General features: G+C 49.3%; 1 protein-coding gene across 2 annotated transcripts in view; it reads right to left on the bottom strand.

Annotated features, from left to right (window-relative positions):
* Window positions 1–16,994, bottom strand: part of ARL10 (ARF like GTPase 10) — a 55,713-nt gene that overhangs the window by 35,239 nt on the left and 3,480 nt on the right. For both annotated transcript variants that reach the window (XM_073651162.1, XM_073651163.1), the window contains exon 2: window positions 13,688–13,856. In XM_073651162.1, coding sequence (XP_073507263.1) covers window positions 13,688–13,856 — 169 coding nt within the window. The remainder of the gene's footprint in view (window positions 1–13,687; window positions 13,857–16,994) is intronic.

Raw genomic sequence — 16,994 nt, 5'->3', positions numbered from 1 at the left:
AGATCGCGGTATGCGTAGACACTGAACGCATACCGCGATCTCCGGCGCCATACTTACCTGACCGGGAGGAGCGTTGCCTCTCTTCTCGCCGGAGCAGGAGTGAAGGCGTCGGAGTCGGCGCATAGCGCTATCGGCGCCATTTTACTGAAGACGCATTTGCAGTGTGTCTTCAGCAAAATGGCGCCGGACAGCGCAGTATGGGCACGCGTGTACTCTGGCGCCACATTCCTTCCCCGGCCTCCGGCAGAACAGGACACCGCAGCGCTGAAGCACAGGTAAGAAAGGAGAGTATAAGTGTTTATTTTTTTTTTGGTATGTGTGCAGCGTGAAAGGGATGAGGGTTACCACACATACCAGGATTGGGCAGATGAGGGGGTACGACACATACCGGGATTGGGGGATGAAGTGTACCATGCATACCAGGATTGGGGGGGGGGGGGGGGGGGGGATGAGGGGTAAGGGGTGCCATGCATACCAGGATTGGGGAATGAAGGGTGCCATGCATACCAGGATGAGGGGTACCATGCATACCAGGATGAGGGATGGGGTGCCATGCATACCAGAATAGGAATGCGGGGTACCATGCATACCAGAATTGAGATGAGGGGTGCCATGTATACCAGGATGAGGGGTACCATACATACCAGGATAGGGATGAGGGATGGGGTGCCATGCATACCAGGATTGGGTATGAAGGGTGCCATGCATACCAGTATAGGGATGAGGTCAGCACATAACAGGGATGGAGGAACAGGATTGGGGAGCACAAATACCAGGATAGGAGATCATATACCAATAAAGAACAGAATGAGCTATATATATATATATATATATATATATATATATATATATATATATATATATATATATATATATATATATATATATATATATATATATATATATATATATATATATATATATATATATATATATATATATATACACACACACATATAGTACACACCAAAAGTTTGGACACAGATTTTTCTGTATTTTCATGACTATGAAAATTGTACATTCATACTGAAGGCATCAAAACTATGAATTAACACATGTGGAATTATATACTTAACAAAAAAGTGTGAAACAACTGAAAATATATATTATATTCTAGGTTCTTCAAAGTAGCCACCTTTTGCTTTGATGACTGCTTTGCACACTCTTGATGAGCTTCAAGAGGTAGTCACCGGAAATGGTCTTCCAACAATCTTGAAGGAGTTCCCAGAGATGCTTAGCACTTGTTGGCCCTTTTGCCCTCACTCTGCGGTCCAGCTCACCCCAAACCATCTCGATTGGGTTCAGGTCTGGTGACTGTGGAGGCCAGGTCATCTGGCGTAGCACCCCATCACTCTACTTCTTGGTCAAATAGCCCTTACACAGCCAGGAGGTGTGTTTGGGGTCATTGTCCTGTTGAAAAATAAATGATGGTCCAACTAAACGCAAACCGGATGGAATAGCATGCCGCTGCAAGATGCTGTGGTAGCCATGCTGGTTCAGTATGCCTTCAATTTTGAATAAATCCCCAACAGTGTCACCAGCAAAGCACCCCCACACCATCACACCTCCTCCTCCATGTTTCACGGTGGGAACCAGGCATGTAGAGTCCATCCGTTCACCTTTTCTGCGTCGCACAAAGACACGGTGGTTGGAACCAAAGATCTCAAATTAGAACTCATCAGACCAAAGCACAGATTTCCACTGGTCGAATGTCCATTCCTTGTGTTCTTTAGCCCAAACAAGTCTCTTCTGCTTGTTGCCTGTCCTTAGCAGTGGTTTCCTAGCAGCTATTTTACCATGAAGGCCTGCTGCACAAAGTCTCCTCTTAACAGTTGTTGTAGAGATGTGTCTGCTGCTAGAACTCTGTGTGGCATTGACCTGGTCTCTAATCTGAGCTGCTGTTAACCTGCGATTTCTGAGGCTGGTGACTCGGATAAACTTATCCTCAGAAGCAGAGGTGACTCTTGGTCTTCCTTTCCTGGGGTGGTCCTCATGTGAGCCAGTTTCTCTGTAGCGCTTGATGATTTTTGCAACTGCACTTGGGGACACTTTCAAAGTTTTCCCAATTTTTCGCACTGACTGACCATCATTTCTTAAAGTAATGATGGCCACTCGTTTTTCTTTACTTAGAATTTGTATTATGGTAAGAAAAAAGCAGCTAACAGTCTATTCAGTAGGACTATCAGCTGTGTATCCACCAGACTTCTGCACAACACAACTGATGGTCCCAACTCCATTTATAAGGCAAGAAATCCCACTTATTAAACCTGACAGGGCACACCTGTGAAGTGAAAACCATTTCCGGTGACTGCCTCTTGAAGCTCATCAAGAGAATGTCAAGAGTGTTCAAAGCAGTCATCAAAGCAAAAGGTGGCTACTTTGAAGAACCTAGAATATAAGACATATTTTCAGTTGTTTCACACTTTTTTGTTAAGTATATAATTCCACATGTGTTAATTCATAGTTTTGATGCCTTCAGTGTGAATGTACAATTTTCATAGTCATGAAAATACAGAAAAATCTTTAAATGAGAAGGTGTGTCCAAACTTTTGGTCTGTACTGTATGTATATAAAAAATTTGGTAGCAGCATGTTTATAGTTTTTTTTTCATGAAAATACCATTATTAAAAATGTTAATGTTTTACGTGTTGCTGTATTGTAAGAGCTATAACTTTATTTTTCATTCACAAAACTGTGTAGTTTTTTTTTAACACTTGGTTGTGTGCATAGGCGGATTATAATGAGGGCAATCCGGGCGACCGCCCGGGGCCCCGAGCCTGCAGAGGGCCCGCGGCTCCGGGCGGGGTGTCTAATGCCGGATTGCCCTCATTATATGTGCGGGCCGCCGCGGCACATACCGGTAGCAGTGGCGGGAGGGGGTCCCCGTACCGCTCCCCCAGCAGCAGCCGCCGCTACTTCTTAATCGGCCGGGCCAGCACTGCAGCAGTTAACTTCCCTGTGCTGGCCCGGCCGCGTCACTGCTAGGAGACACGGCCCTGTGCGCGGCCGTGTCTCCTAGCTGTGACGTCACGCAGTGCGCGCCCGGCCTGCACTGCTACTTACCACGGGAGAGGAGCAGGAGCCAGGAGGACTGGAGCCGAGCCGGGGGATGGTGAGTGTGTGTGTGTGTGTGTGTGTGTGTGTGTGTGTGTGTGTGTGTGTGTGTGTGTGTGTGTGGGCAGATGTCATTGTGTGATGTGTATGTGTGTGTGGGCAGATGTCATTGTGTGATGTCTGTGTATGTGTGTGTGTGTGTGTGTGTGTGTGGGCAGATGTCATTGTGTGATGTCTGTGTGTGTGTGTGTGGGCAGATGTCATTGTGTGATGTCTGTTTGTGTGTAGGCAGATGTCATTGTGTGATGTCTGTTTGTGTGTGTGTAGGCAGATGTCATTGTGTGATGTCTGTTTGTGTGTGCGTGTGGGCAGATGTCATTGTGTGATGTCTGTTTGTATGTGTGTGTGTGTGGGCAGATATCATTGTGTCATGTCTGTTTATATGTATTTTTGTGTTTCAAATGTGTTTATGCGTGTATGTATATGTCTGTGTGTGTGCGTGACGGCGTGCGGCCTCCTGCTGAGTATAGTTGGCGCCGTGCGGCCTCCTGCTGTATCTGGGGGGGGGGGGGGCGCCATGCGGCCCCCCGCTGTGTACAGATGGCTACGTGCGCCCCCCCCGCTGTGTACAGATGGCTACGTGCGGCCCCCCGCTGTGTACAGATGGCTACGTGCGGCCCCCCGCTGTGTACAGATGGCTACGTGCGGCCCCCCGCTGTGTACAGATGGCTACGTGCGGCCCCCCGCTGTGTACAGATGGCGCCGTGCGGCCCCCCGCTGTGTATAGATGGCGCTGTGCGGCTCCCCGCTGAGTATAGATGGCGCTGTGCGGCCTCCCGCTGAGTATAGATGGCGCTGTGCGGCCTCCTGCTGTCTCTGGGGGAGGCACCGTGCGGCTGTCACGCTGTCTCTGTATACTGGAGGTAGGGGGCCTAAGCTGACCCTAAGCTGGGGCCCTGACTAGTCCCTCAACCTGGGAGGTACTGTTAAAGGTACAGAGGTCCAGGCCGCCAGCGTAACCCCTACCTCCTGAGGATCCCTGCACCTAAGTAATCTAGTCCTGAGAAGGACCCCGATCACAACAAAAGGGGACAAGTAATAATATGCCCACACACAGTACTTAGACGAACGAGACAGTACAAGGGAAAAACCAAAACCACCTTGCATACAACAACTACAACAGAGGGAACACCAACGGGAAAGGAGATAAATGATAAAGCGAGGAAGGGAAAAAACACTCCAAATACACTTATCTGAGAAACTCCAAACACCACGATCCGCTCTGTTAGTCTGAATGAAATGCTTTCACCGACACTTCCCAAACAGACCAGCAGGCATTTGAAGGAGTCTCACTACAGCAGTATTGATTGCAGCTGGGCGAGGCTGGACCTCGTCTAGCACAGAGAGAGAGAGAATTAACTCCCTCACTGCCGAAAAACACAAAGCACCAACAAGTCAGCTGCGAGAAGTCAGGCTGTGTACTCGTGACGATCTTCGTGGCGACACACCCGTGACAGCGGCCTCCCGCTGTGTATAGATGGCTACGTGCGGCCTCCCGCTGAGTATAGATTGCGCTGTGCGGCCTCCTGCTGTCTCTGGGGGGGGCGCCGTGCGGCCTCCCGCTGTGTATAGATGGCTACGTGCGGCCTCCCGCTGAGTATAGATGGCGCTGTGCGGCCTCCTGCTGTCTCTGGGGGGGGCGCCGTGCGGCCTCCTGCTGTGTATAGATGGCTACGTGCGGTCTCCCGCTGAGTATAGATGGCGCTGTGCGGCCTCCTGCTGTCTCTGGGGGGAGCGCCATGCGGCATCTATACTCAGCAGGAGGCCGCACGTAGCCATCTATACACGTATACTCAGCAGGAGGCCGCACGTAGCCATCAATACGGCGCCATCTATACACAGCGGGAGGCCGCACGGCGCCATCTATACACAGCGGAGGCCGCACGGCGCTATCTATACACAGCGGGAGTCTCAGTGCTTTGCAAGAGCAGTCAATAAATTCTGCTTGACTAATACTGAGCACCATAAAGTCTGGTTCGCTTCTAACCTGCTGTCTTCATTTTCAGCTTGCTGAATTCTAACTCATTTACTGTCATTCGAGACGATGCCTTTGCTGGTCTCTTTCACCTTGAATACCTGTAAGTGCTCCACTTAATGTCATATTTTTGATTCTGTTCTTCTTCATCTTTTGGCATGTGCAATTGTATGAGCAAGTATTCATATGAATTTATGACCTACTTAAACCTTCGAGGACCTTAAATTTTATTCAATCAAATTTTTTTCCAGTTTAAAACTATGGGACATATATGTGCCTTGGTCCTCAAAGGGTTTTTAAAGGGGCTGCAAACATAAATACGAAAAAAATAATTCAATTAGTGCTTTTTGTGTTCATTTAATTTTTATTTGAAGTCCATTTTTTTATATATATACCTTGAAATTAAGCCCTACCCCATGGAATGAAGCCCTACCTACATGACATCTGAGAGCTACATGGATCCCGCTTGTGAGGTGCCTGTCCGTCACTACTATTCAGTTTTAGGGTCCACTCACTAAGCCATATATTCTCTCATGCAAGAGAATTGGGCCAATTATGCTAATGACACTCGGCTCAAACTCAGAGCTTCAACTGAGTGTGATCCGATTCTCTCGCAGCACAGATATGGAGAACTTACTTTCTCCATCTTCTCCATAGTCTCTGTGAGTGTTCATCGGACTGCACTTGGATGACATCCGAGTGCAGTCTAATGTTTTACGTGCACCCATAGACTTGTATGGGTGCACATGGTCCGAATATCGAATGAGATTATTTTCTCATGCTGATAATCGCAGATCTGCACTGTCCCATAGTATAACATAGGGCCGAGTCCTATCCGATAAAACATCACATAGCATTCGGCCGTGTTATACGACAGTGTGAGCGAGCCCTTAGAGTCAAGGAATATTTACATGCAGATGATGATATTACTCTCCAAGTGTATATTTTTTTAGGCGAGTTCATAGTAAATGCTTTGCCTTTTTGACATGTGATCAACTAAAGAACAAGAAAGATTTAGGACCTCCCCTATAGAGAAACGGAAAATAGTTTGGAGGACTTGCATGTCCTTTTTTATTTATTATGAGAAAATCATAAAAGATCCCGTTTTTTAACCATGCTGTGACTTTCTGCTGAGGGAGAGGGAGAGAGCTGCCCTATTCAGAGTCTGTAATAAGACCTGCTGACAAAAGTGTGGAAGATACAGTCTAATGTGAATTAACAATGAAAAAAAGTTAATTTCACAAATGGCTTGTATTTTTTTTAATACAAACCTTTTTGTGTTTACAGCTCCTTTAAAGGGAATCTGTCATCAGGTTTTTGCCACCTAATCTGAGAGCAGCATAATGTAGGGTTAGAGGCACTGATTCCAGTAATGTGTCACTTACTGGGCTGCTTAGTGTTTTGATAAAATCATTGATTTGTCAGAAGGTAATTATCACTAGATGACTAGTAAGTTCTGTAGGACCCCACCCCCATCACTGATCAGTAGATTTCTGTGTACACTGAGCATGGGCAGAAAGCTGCCAATCAGTGGTGTGGGTGGGGCTATACAGAGCACAGCATTCAGAGAGCTGCTAGATCTGCAGCAGATAAAACGGTGATTTTCTCAAAATGACAACAAGCAGCTGAAAAAGTGACACATCGCTGGAATCAGGGTATCTGCCCCAATATTGTGCTGCTCTCAGATGGGGCAGCACAATTAATATTGTGCCAAATTAATTTCCCATGAACTATTACATGATCTATCACAGGGGATCATGTGACATGTCACGTGATAAATCAGGTGGGGGGGGGGCCCGCGCCTTCTAAACTGCCCGGGGCCCTTGCTACTCTTAATCCACCCCTGGTTGTGTGTACATCACACAGGGACAGGAGGACCATGGCACATATTAGATCTCCTTGTCTCTGCTGTCTGTGGCTCCCCCTCTCCTGCTTCACACTGGCTGATGTCAGAATAGGGGTGGGGGAAGGGGCATTTTAACAGGCTGCGGCAGCTTGTGAATGAGACCAGAATTGTAGTCATGACACAGCATGACCCATCTTGGGTTAAAGTTCCAGACACACATGAAGCTCCTACTTTAACCCATAATTAGTGATGAGCGAAGGTGCTTGGATAACGTGCTATCGGACCATGCTCGGGAGTTGTCCGAGTATCTTCGGTGTGCTCGGCTAATATGTGCGACTCCCCGCGACTGCATGTTTTCTGGCAGTAGACAAACGCAACACATTTGGGGATTGCACGTTATCTGAGAACGTTCGCTCAACACTACCCATAATATATCAGGCTGGATCTGATTGTGGTCTCACCTTAAAGCTGGGAGGCCCCAAGTCCTCATTTACATCCTTTAAGAGGTTGTCCACTACTTTAACATTGCTCACGTATCCTTAGGATAGGTCATCAATGTCTGATCAGTGGGGGTGTAACACCCTGCAGCCCCAGCGGTCAGCTGTTCTAGGCCAGAAATGCTCAGTCTGATAGTGGCCACGGCCGGGTACTCCACATTCACACCATATTAATTTGAATAGGTGGCGGATGTGCAGTACCCATCCGCGGCCACCATCAGTAGATGGAGCAGTGCATTAATTGAGCCTCTGCCAGCACCTAGAACAGCTGATTGGTGGGTGTGTCGGTGTCGGACCCCGACCAATCAGACATTGATCACCCATCCTTACTAAAGTAGTGGACAACCTCTAAGTCACTTATTTTTGTCAATAATATTAATATTATTATTGCGCCATTTATTCCATGGTGAAAGGGGTATACATAGCAAATATGTAGCACCCTGAGGACTCGGCTGCTACAGGGGTATTACACCTCAAGCCAGAGGTGTGGTATTCCACTCCCGGGTAAGGATGGAGTGTGGAACTGAGCTAGTAGGCTGCATGCACTACATACATCCCATTTCCGGGGGACAGAACGACGGTACTCCCACCAGTTTATGTGCAGGTACGACTGCGTCTGTCCCTGGCTGGAGTGGGAGGGGGGTGGAACATCCCAGTAGTGTAGGGGCAGATAGGGGGAGTAGTCTGGGTAAAGATAGGAGCTCATTGGGTGCTGGTCACCTGAGCTCACACATAGAGGGAGTATATAAGGTGGGCACCATCTTAGAACAGGGTCAGTCAGTGAGAGTTTAGCCTGAGGAGCAGAGCAGAGGAGCTCAGCCACGAGGGCTGACAGGGAGCTGTGGCTCCGGCTGGGCCCAGCTCCAGAACAGAGCCTGCTGAGAGAGAGAGGAGTGAGAAGGACCCAGAGAGGAAACAAGAAGGAACCCCAAGATCCCAGAATAAGGACAGAAGGGTGAAGGGTTGGCGAACAAGGGTACCGGAACGCAAGCTGGCAGAGGCCAAAACGAACCTTAACCAGGAACCGGAGGTTGTGGGCAGGATCTGCCACGACCCTCACCAAATCCACTAGAAAGGCACACCGAGCATAGGGTCAGGGAGCCCAGAGGAGGCTTGACCACCAAGAGACCCGAGGGAGCCGGCCAAAAGTGGATCCCTGGTGGGAACGGCCAGAGGAAGGGAGAGTCAGAAAGGAGCTCAGGACCACGCTCCAGAATTGCCTGGGGGTTGGCCGAGTCCAGGACCTGGTGGACGCAGCACGGCTCGGGTGGTCACTCAAGGCCAGAGTGACCAAAAGAACACCAGTAAGTAAAAGCCCTGAACTGCATCTCCTGACTCTGAGTCTCCTTGCTGCACCTTCACAACCACCATCCTCCACGTCTGACCCCCTGAGGCTATACCCCTCCCGTTGGGGGTTATACTACCACAGCTGCACACACACCACCAGCCTCAGCGGACCATCCTGCAGCGGCGGCCTTTTGACCGCAAATCAACGGGTGGCGTAGTCGACAATCAAGTTAACATCTACTGCCATAGACTGCCACTTAGTTTGACACCCTGGGCACGGACCGGGTCACCGCCACAAGGACTACTATCCCCTACCCAGATCCGGCTCCGGGTATCCCCTACAGCACTGGCCCAGGGGGCGCGTCAACTTTGGCGTAGTCGGCAGGATAACGTGCCCGCAACCATCGGGTACTGCGTGCCTGAAGAAAAGTTCGCATTTACCTCAAAAAGAAGTCTCCCGCCGGTTGCGGAGGGTCCCCGCCATCGGACGCCATCTCGGATCGGTTCCCGCCATTTGCCCGTCATCTGCAGTCTTTTCCCGCCATCCACAGAGTTTCCCGCCACTGGGAGAAGATTCCCGCCATTTCAGAAGATTTCCCGCCTTGGCAGAGCGGACGCCATTATGGGCGTGCCAGAGGGTGGCAAGAGGCCACCTCCCATCGTGGGCCAGGACCAAAAATGGCGCCAAAAACGAAGACCACCCCCACCAGCAGAGACTGTGATGCTTGGGATGTCCATCAGCGTGGGAGGTCTGCCCCTGGAGCTGACAATCACCAAGTTGCCCCAGGACCGCCCTCAGTATGGGCGTGGACAGAACAAAAGAGAGAAGATGGGAGCAGCCTGGAGGAGTCTGGAGGAGCCGTACCCGGAGATGGAGGGAGAGGCAGGCAGCACCGACCCAGTGGTCAGGAGCCTGTTGCAAGCGACAACTCCAGAAGGCCTGCTGGAGATCCTGGCGCAGCTCCCCGGAGATCGGGAGCGTGCACAGGCCGCGCTGTAGGGCCTCGCACGAAGGATGGCCCGGGTGCAGCGAGAAACACTGGCGGAGTGGACCCGAGAGATGGCCCTGCAGGCTGGAGCCTGCCAGCGAAGCATGCCACCCGCAGCGAGGAGCAAGTCCACCTCTGAGGACGGCGAAGGAGGGACGACGGCCGGAGACGACGCCGCGGAGGGAGCCGAAGAGATGAAGGCAGGTAATGGGGACGACAATATCCCGTGCCCAGAAGCTGTAAACCTGCCCCAGCTCCCCGTCGCAGAGCCCGAAGCCCCACTCTCCGTTCCCGTAGCCGCTGCGTCATCGCTCCAAGCTAGGCCTCAAGCGGCCGGAGCCGCGGCCACGCCCCCTGTGACGTCACGCGCCTCAAATCAGAGTGCGACCAAGCAGGAGATGCCACCGGCCTGGTCGCAAGGCCGAGTGCCCCCGGGCGCCGCAGTGCCAACAGCGCCCTCTACCTCCACTGAGCCACCGGCCTGGTCACTGGGCCAGGTAACCCCGGGCGCCGCCGTCTTCACGGTGCCCTTTACATTCAGGGTGCCCCAGGCCTGGTCGCAAGGCCTGGTGAACCCGGGCGCCGCCACCAAAACAGCGCCCTCAACGTCCACAGCGCCACACCTGGGTGAAGACCTATTTGCCCAGCACACATGCCCGGATGGGCAGCCCTTTGTGTGGCCACCGGAGTTCCACCATCCCCGACTCCGGAAAGAAAGACCTCTGGATGAGCCCCTGATCCCGGCTCCGGCGCCCGTCAAGATGACCCCGCTCTCGTTAGAGGAGGCGCAGTTTGAGTGGGACCCCGCAGGAGGAGACCTCATCGGGTTCACTCAAGAAACCCGGGCGGCTGCAGCGGAGCGTGCAGAGTGCTGCCGCCAGCAGTTGGAAGCCTTTGACCGAGAAAGAAGAGAGAGGCGGGTCCGCGAGCAGCGGCTGCAAATAAAAAGTGCAGAACAGAAGAGCCGGACCAGGAGGAACCCCCGTGCAGCCCACGGTCCCCGTGCCACCGGGACTGTAATTAAATTCCAGTTGCAGCACGGTTGGGGCTTCATTCGAGATCATCACACCCCCGGCGACGTCTTCGTGACCAGAAGAGATGTCGAGTCCCACCTACCGGAGGGACACAGAGGTCGTGATCTTTACCTGGGTGATGAGGTCACCTTCACCCGGCACCAATGTGCCAAAGGACCCTATGCCCTTCATGTGCACCGACTGACAGAGAAAGAGCTGAGGTGTCAGGAGGAGCAAGAGGACCCGGACGGGTCTGAAGAATACATGGAGGAAGGAGCTGGAGGACGTCGCTACTAAAGTACAGTAGGAGCACTGTAAATAGTTACCCGTGAAGGTACAATAACTGTTACCATTATAGTCCCCGTTGGGACCAGTGAACTGTTCCAGTGTGTCCCATCTCTGACACAGGCTGAGGACTGTGAGCAGCCATCCCTAATCCCACTGGCCGAGGACTGAGAGCGGCCATACCTTCCCTTGTATATAGTTGCGCTTTCTAAGGCGCCCCCTACCGGTTTTATAGGAAACTGTTTTTTCTTGAAGAGACTGTTGCACTTTACCCGGTCACAAGTTGCACCGTGGCCGGAGAAACAAGAATGTTTATATGAAAAAGTTTTATGCTGATAGTATATATATTGTTTTATATGTTTATGATGTTTTAAAAAAAAAAAATTGTATGTTTGTGGATGTTTTTATTCTTTTGCAGCCCGAGGACGTGCTGTGATTTACCAGGGGGGAATGTAGCACCCTGAGGACTCGGCTGCTACAGGGGTATTACACCTCAAGCCAGAGGTGTGGTATTCCACTCCCGGGTAAGGATGGAGTGTGGAACTGAGCTAGTAGGCTGCATGCACTACATACATCCCATTTCCGGGGGACAGAACGACGGTACTCCCACCAGTTTATGTGCAGGTACGACTGCATCTGTCCCTGGCTGGAGTGGGAGGGGGGTGGAACATCCCAGTAGTGTAGGGGCAAATAGGGGGAGTAGTCTGGGTAAAGATAGGAGCTCATTGGGTGCTGGTCACCTGAGCTCACACATAGAGGGAGTATATAAGGTGGGCACCATCTTAGAACAGGGTCAGTCAGTGAGAGTTTAGCCTGAGGAGCAGAGCAGAGGAGCTCAGCCAGGAGGGCTGACAGGGAGCTGTGGCTCCGGCTGGGCCCAGCTCCAGAACAGAGCCTGCTGAGAGAGAGAGAGGAGTGAGAAGGACCCAGAGAGGAAACAAGAAGGAACCCCAAGATCCCAGAATAAGGACAGAAGGGTGAAGGGTTGGCGAACAAGGGTACCGGAACCCAAGCTGGCAGAGGCCAAAACGAACCTTAACCAGGAACCGGAGGTTGTGGGCAGGATCTGCCACGACCCTCACCAAATTCACTAGAAAGGCACACCGAGCATAGGGTCAGGGAGCCCAGAGGAGGCTTGACCACCAAGAGACCCGAGGGAGCCGGCCAAAAGTGGATCCCTGGTGGGAACGGCCAGAGGAAGGGAGAGTCAGAAAGGAGCTCAGGACCACGCTCCAGAATTGCCTGGGGGTTGGCCGAGTCCAGGACCTGGTGGACGCAGCACGGCTCGGGTGGTCACTCAAGGCCAGAGTGACCAAAAGAACACCAGTAAGTAAAAGCCCTGAACTGCATCTCCTGACTCTGAGTCTCCTTGCTGCACCTTCACAACCACCATCCTCCACGTCTGACCCCCTGAGGCTATACCCCTCCCGTTGGGGGTTATACTACCACAGCTGCACACACACCACCAGCCTCAGCGGACCATCCTGCAGCGGCGGCCTTTTGACCGCAAATCAACGGGTGGCGTAGTCGACACTAAGAACATCTGCAAGGACTGCCGCACACTGAGTTTGACACCCTGGGCACGGACCGGGTCACAGCCACTCGGAGACTACAACCCCCATCTGATCCGGCTCCGGGTATCCCTAACAACATGGCCCAGGGGGCGCGTCAAATACACTTACAATAATCTTGAACACAATCTGACAGCGACTGGTACATGAGGATCGAGGACCCTGCCCGCGAGGGCTCAATCTACAAGGGATGGATGAGGGTACAGTAGGTGAGGGTAGAGAGCTTATGGTATTCATTGTAGTTTTTTTGCACCAAATTCTTTAAATTGGCACACGCATTTCATTAATTTTACACGACTATTTTCTGTCATCTTTGTCGCAACAAGTACATTTTGTAAAATGTTGCAAAAATTGTTAAAAAGATTCTGGTGTACATAAAATGACCGAAGTACTTTTCTGACAAATTTTGTGACTTTTCTTTTCAAAAAGTTGCAAATGATGAATCAGCTGAAAACACTAAACTCTACCCACAATGGCAAAACAAAACCCACAGAGGAGGGTGGGGGGGGGGTATAAAATAGACTTAAACATGTCATGGCTCATATTAAAAAGTAGAATAGGGCAAAAATTCAAAACACCAAAAAATAGACAATAAAAAGGTGCAAATGCAATAATAAATAGAAAACAATCTCATTTTAAAAATAAGCCCTGGCACACTGCTGTAGTCATCCAGGATTATAGCTAGTTAGCTATAGCAATGATAGTGAGGATGTAGTTCTTTTATTCTAGGATTATAAAGCCATGAGCACAAAATCCAATAAAAGTAGAAAAAAAAATTGCATGAGTTTACCAAGCCCACCCAAGTTATTTAGGTTACTTAGATGGGCTTGGTAAATTCATACAACAGACCAACAGGACTGGCCCCACTGGGCTGCGGGCCTATGACCGTCATGGACTTCTAAAGTTTCCAGCAACAGTTGCTAAGATATCCTTAGTAGTTTTACCAGCAATCTCCTTTTTCTTCTGAGGTCCTGGGGCTATAAAGCACATTAATGATGCTGGTCTACTAGCAAGTCCACGGACACATCCTGCTATTACAATAAATGACTATGGTTGTGGTGACAGACATCCCTTTACGTAGTAGCGATCCAGTGTGACTAGTAAACTCACCCTCTAACAGTTCAATCCTTAGTCCTTGGCTGACAATCTGGGCAGTGTTAAACCCATGGGTCGGTGCCGAGCTGGACCTGGTGGTGTTGGTGCTCATAGCATGGATTATACTGCTTTTACCTGCTCCATCCAATCCCAACACCAAAATCTGCTGATCCAAATAGTCATTCTGGGGAAATACAAAAGGAAAGGATGAACGTGAGATCTCACCTACAGAATTACCTGGGATTTCCAAAAGCAGCAAGCAGAAAACCCTCCACTCTTCATGTTATGGGGTTCACATTTAGTGGAAGGAAATCCCATGCTTATGACGAGGTGGTCCGATTCAGGCCAGAGGTAGACTGAATAGACAGAGGACAATGTTAAAAACCCTGGCTCTTGTACAGCGGTATTTTACTAGGAGGCATTGTCATTGCCAGGCGGACACAGCAAACTCCTATTTCACAGAAGTGACTGCCTTGTATAACCTCAACTGGGAGGTCACAGGACAGGAATTCTACAATCACTGCTATACAACTAAACAATGAATGACATCAAACTTTTACGTGAAGCCTAAAGAGTCTGGAGTTTTTTACTGAATGCAGCTAGTCACCAAGGCTGCTTTCGCATTGCGTCACAGCACCTCTTTGGGGGTCCCATCGAGGCTTATGTCCGAACCCCCCTCAAAATAGGATTCAAATGTAGATGCCAACGGGGCCATAGACTATAATGGTGCCGGCCGAGTGAACATGCATCATTCTCGGACGTGAACGCCTACTGGAGGTGAACACTTGGATGCAGTCCACTACGTCTTAAGTGTCCACCAGTAGGCGTATACACTCAAATGATACACGGCAGAGCACACATTCTCTCTGCCGACACCATTATAGTCTATGGCCCCACATACGTCTGAATTCTGTTTTGCGGTCTGACAGGGCCACCAAATGGGTGCCAGAACGTAATGTGAGAGCAGCCTTAGTGAACAGCTGCATTCAATAAAAACCTGCAGACTCTTTAGGCCGTGAGCCCATGATGAGTTTTTGATGCTGCGTCAGAAACACAGCGTCTTACAGTCCCAGTGAAATGGATGGGGTTTATAGAAATATCATGCCCACTGTGCTTTTTACAGGCAAATTGACATGTTGCAGATGTCAAACACGCACCGCAGGTCAGTTTATGCTCCGTAAAAAAAAATAACCCCAGAGTGGACATGAGCAGAGTGAGTGTAAAAATAAGAATAAAATCCTTATACTCACCTGTCCAGAGAGGTCTCCCGCTGTAATCCATGCGACCTTTGACGCCGATGAGCCGGGGAGAATGAGCTGCTCCAGTGAGCAGGCCCTGGAGCTGCGCTGAGCTCAGGAGCGGTGTCCTGTCACTCAGTGAGCTCTGCTCAATGCAGGGACCTGCTCATTCTCCTCGGTGTCAGCGATCGCATGGATTACAGCCCGAGCAAGAAACAATGATGAGGGCAGCGTTCAGCACCCGGCGCTTGGGAACAGCGCTAACTGTACACCGATTCCCAGGCACCAGTAGCTGTCACACTGATGACACATGGATGTCATCCATGTGTGTTCAGCCCGAGACATTTTGCAGACCGTGCATCATGTTTTGCCCATGGACACGGTCCCTGGAAACACACTGAGATGTTCACAGACCCATAGATTTGAATGGGTTGCGTGTGTCAGTGTCTCCAGTATGTGTGGAAACTGTCACCACACGTACAGGACACACTGACGTATGAAGGAGCACTTAGGCTGTATTCGATTGTCAGCATTTCACCATCTGTATATGGACTGTGATTTCTGGCGCATGTCTCCTCAACAGCCTAAAGGCAGGTGCAGACGGTCATAATTTCTCTCATTCAAAAGAATCAGGATGATTATACAAATCACACTCTGACCAGAGTATGTCTGATGAGATGGAAAAAAAAAAGTCTCCATCTTCTCCTTTCTGTCAGTGTGCAGAAATTGGACTGCACTTAGATGTCACCCGACTGCAGTCCAGTTTTCCATTGACTCATTGACTTGGATGGCAGAGTGCGAACCAAATATTGGATCACATTTGGGCATGCAGCAAGTTTTTCTTCAGACAGCCTCTGTCCGAATGAAAAAAAAAAAAGGAACTGGACATGTACACGGCCCCACGGACTAAGTTTGTCACATCGCACTCAAGGCAGGTACAGACGAGCGTATTTTCAGTCTAAGGGCAGCTGCAGCTGAGCAGGTGAGAAATGGACTGAGTTTCATACATAAAACTGGGATGATTTTTTTCCTGATTTCATTAGTGTCTTTTTTTTTTATATATCCGTGTGAGATCTGTTTTCATACAACTACATTTCAAAATGTACATTATCACATACATTTCTATTATAAACCTAGGAAACTATCAATAAAAACATGCGTGCGCCTCTTGTACATTATGTATGGGATATCTCTATTTTGTAATGCACCCATAGAGTTCAATGGGTGAATCTCATCCGAGATTTAGAAGTAATGCATGCTACAATTTTTGACACAGTCAGACTGAGAAAGGAGATCATTCATCCGAACAGCCCTATATAATAACATGGGTCAGTGTGCTGTCCGATTAACAATCTGATCGCATACGTCAGATTGATACACTCGTCTGCACCAGCCCCTAAAGACAGACATGTGGCTGTTGAGTTTTAGCCCACTCTGGAGAAAAAATACTGACCGAATACTGATAGTGGGAATGTGGCCTAATATTACAAATTGTAATGTTTAGGGGCAGCTGTAGAAGGGTTGTTCACCATAGAATTTTTTTTTTTTTTTTTTTTTTTTTTTAATAATACTAAAAAAAAAAAAAAAGTTTATTTGTGTTTAATGTTGCATGATTTCTTCTACAGCCTGTATGTATCACAGTACATAGCTGGCTGCAGAACGAGTAAAGTGTGAATCCGCTAGCTTGTTCTGATTGAAATGTCCTAAACCTTATGTTCCCCCTCTCCTAAACTATACTAATTGGCTGAAGGAAAACATGACAGATTCGCTGTAAAGCCGTGTGATGCCAGAAATCGCAGCAGTTCTACAATTCCTAGGTGTGTGGCAGGGGCCTGGCTATTGGGGCTCTGGGCTGCTATCAGGTTTTATGGCCCTGCAGACATTCCACACCTTACAATATGTGTGCTTTAAGGGTAAAGTACTAGTAGAAGTCATTCACACACATACACACAAGGACGTTTTGGTAAGTCAACATAGTTACAGTGAAATTTCCTACATCAGAAAAAGACCGTCCGTACAGAATATATATATATATATATATATATATATATATATATTTTTTTTTTTACAGCAACTATTAATCT

Source organism: Phyllobates terribilis, unplaced genomic scaffold (genome assembly GCF_046119375.1).
Source record: "Phyllobates terribilis strain yellow unplaced genomic scaffold, ASM4611937v1 Scaffold_11__3_contigs__length_659146591, whole genome shotgun sequence".
In the NCBI taxonomy this organism is placed as follows: Eukaryota; Metazoa; Chordata; class Amphibia; order Anura; family Dendrobatidae; genus Phyllobates; species Phyllobates terribilis.
Note: the sequence above shows the minus strand (reverse complement) of the source record. Positions and strands in the feature narration are given on the sequence as shown.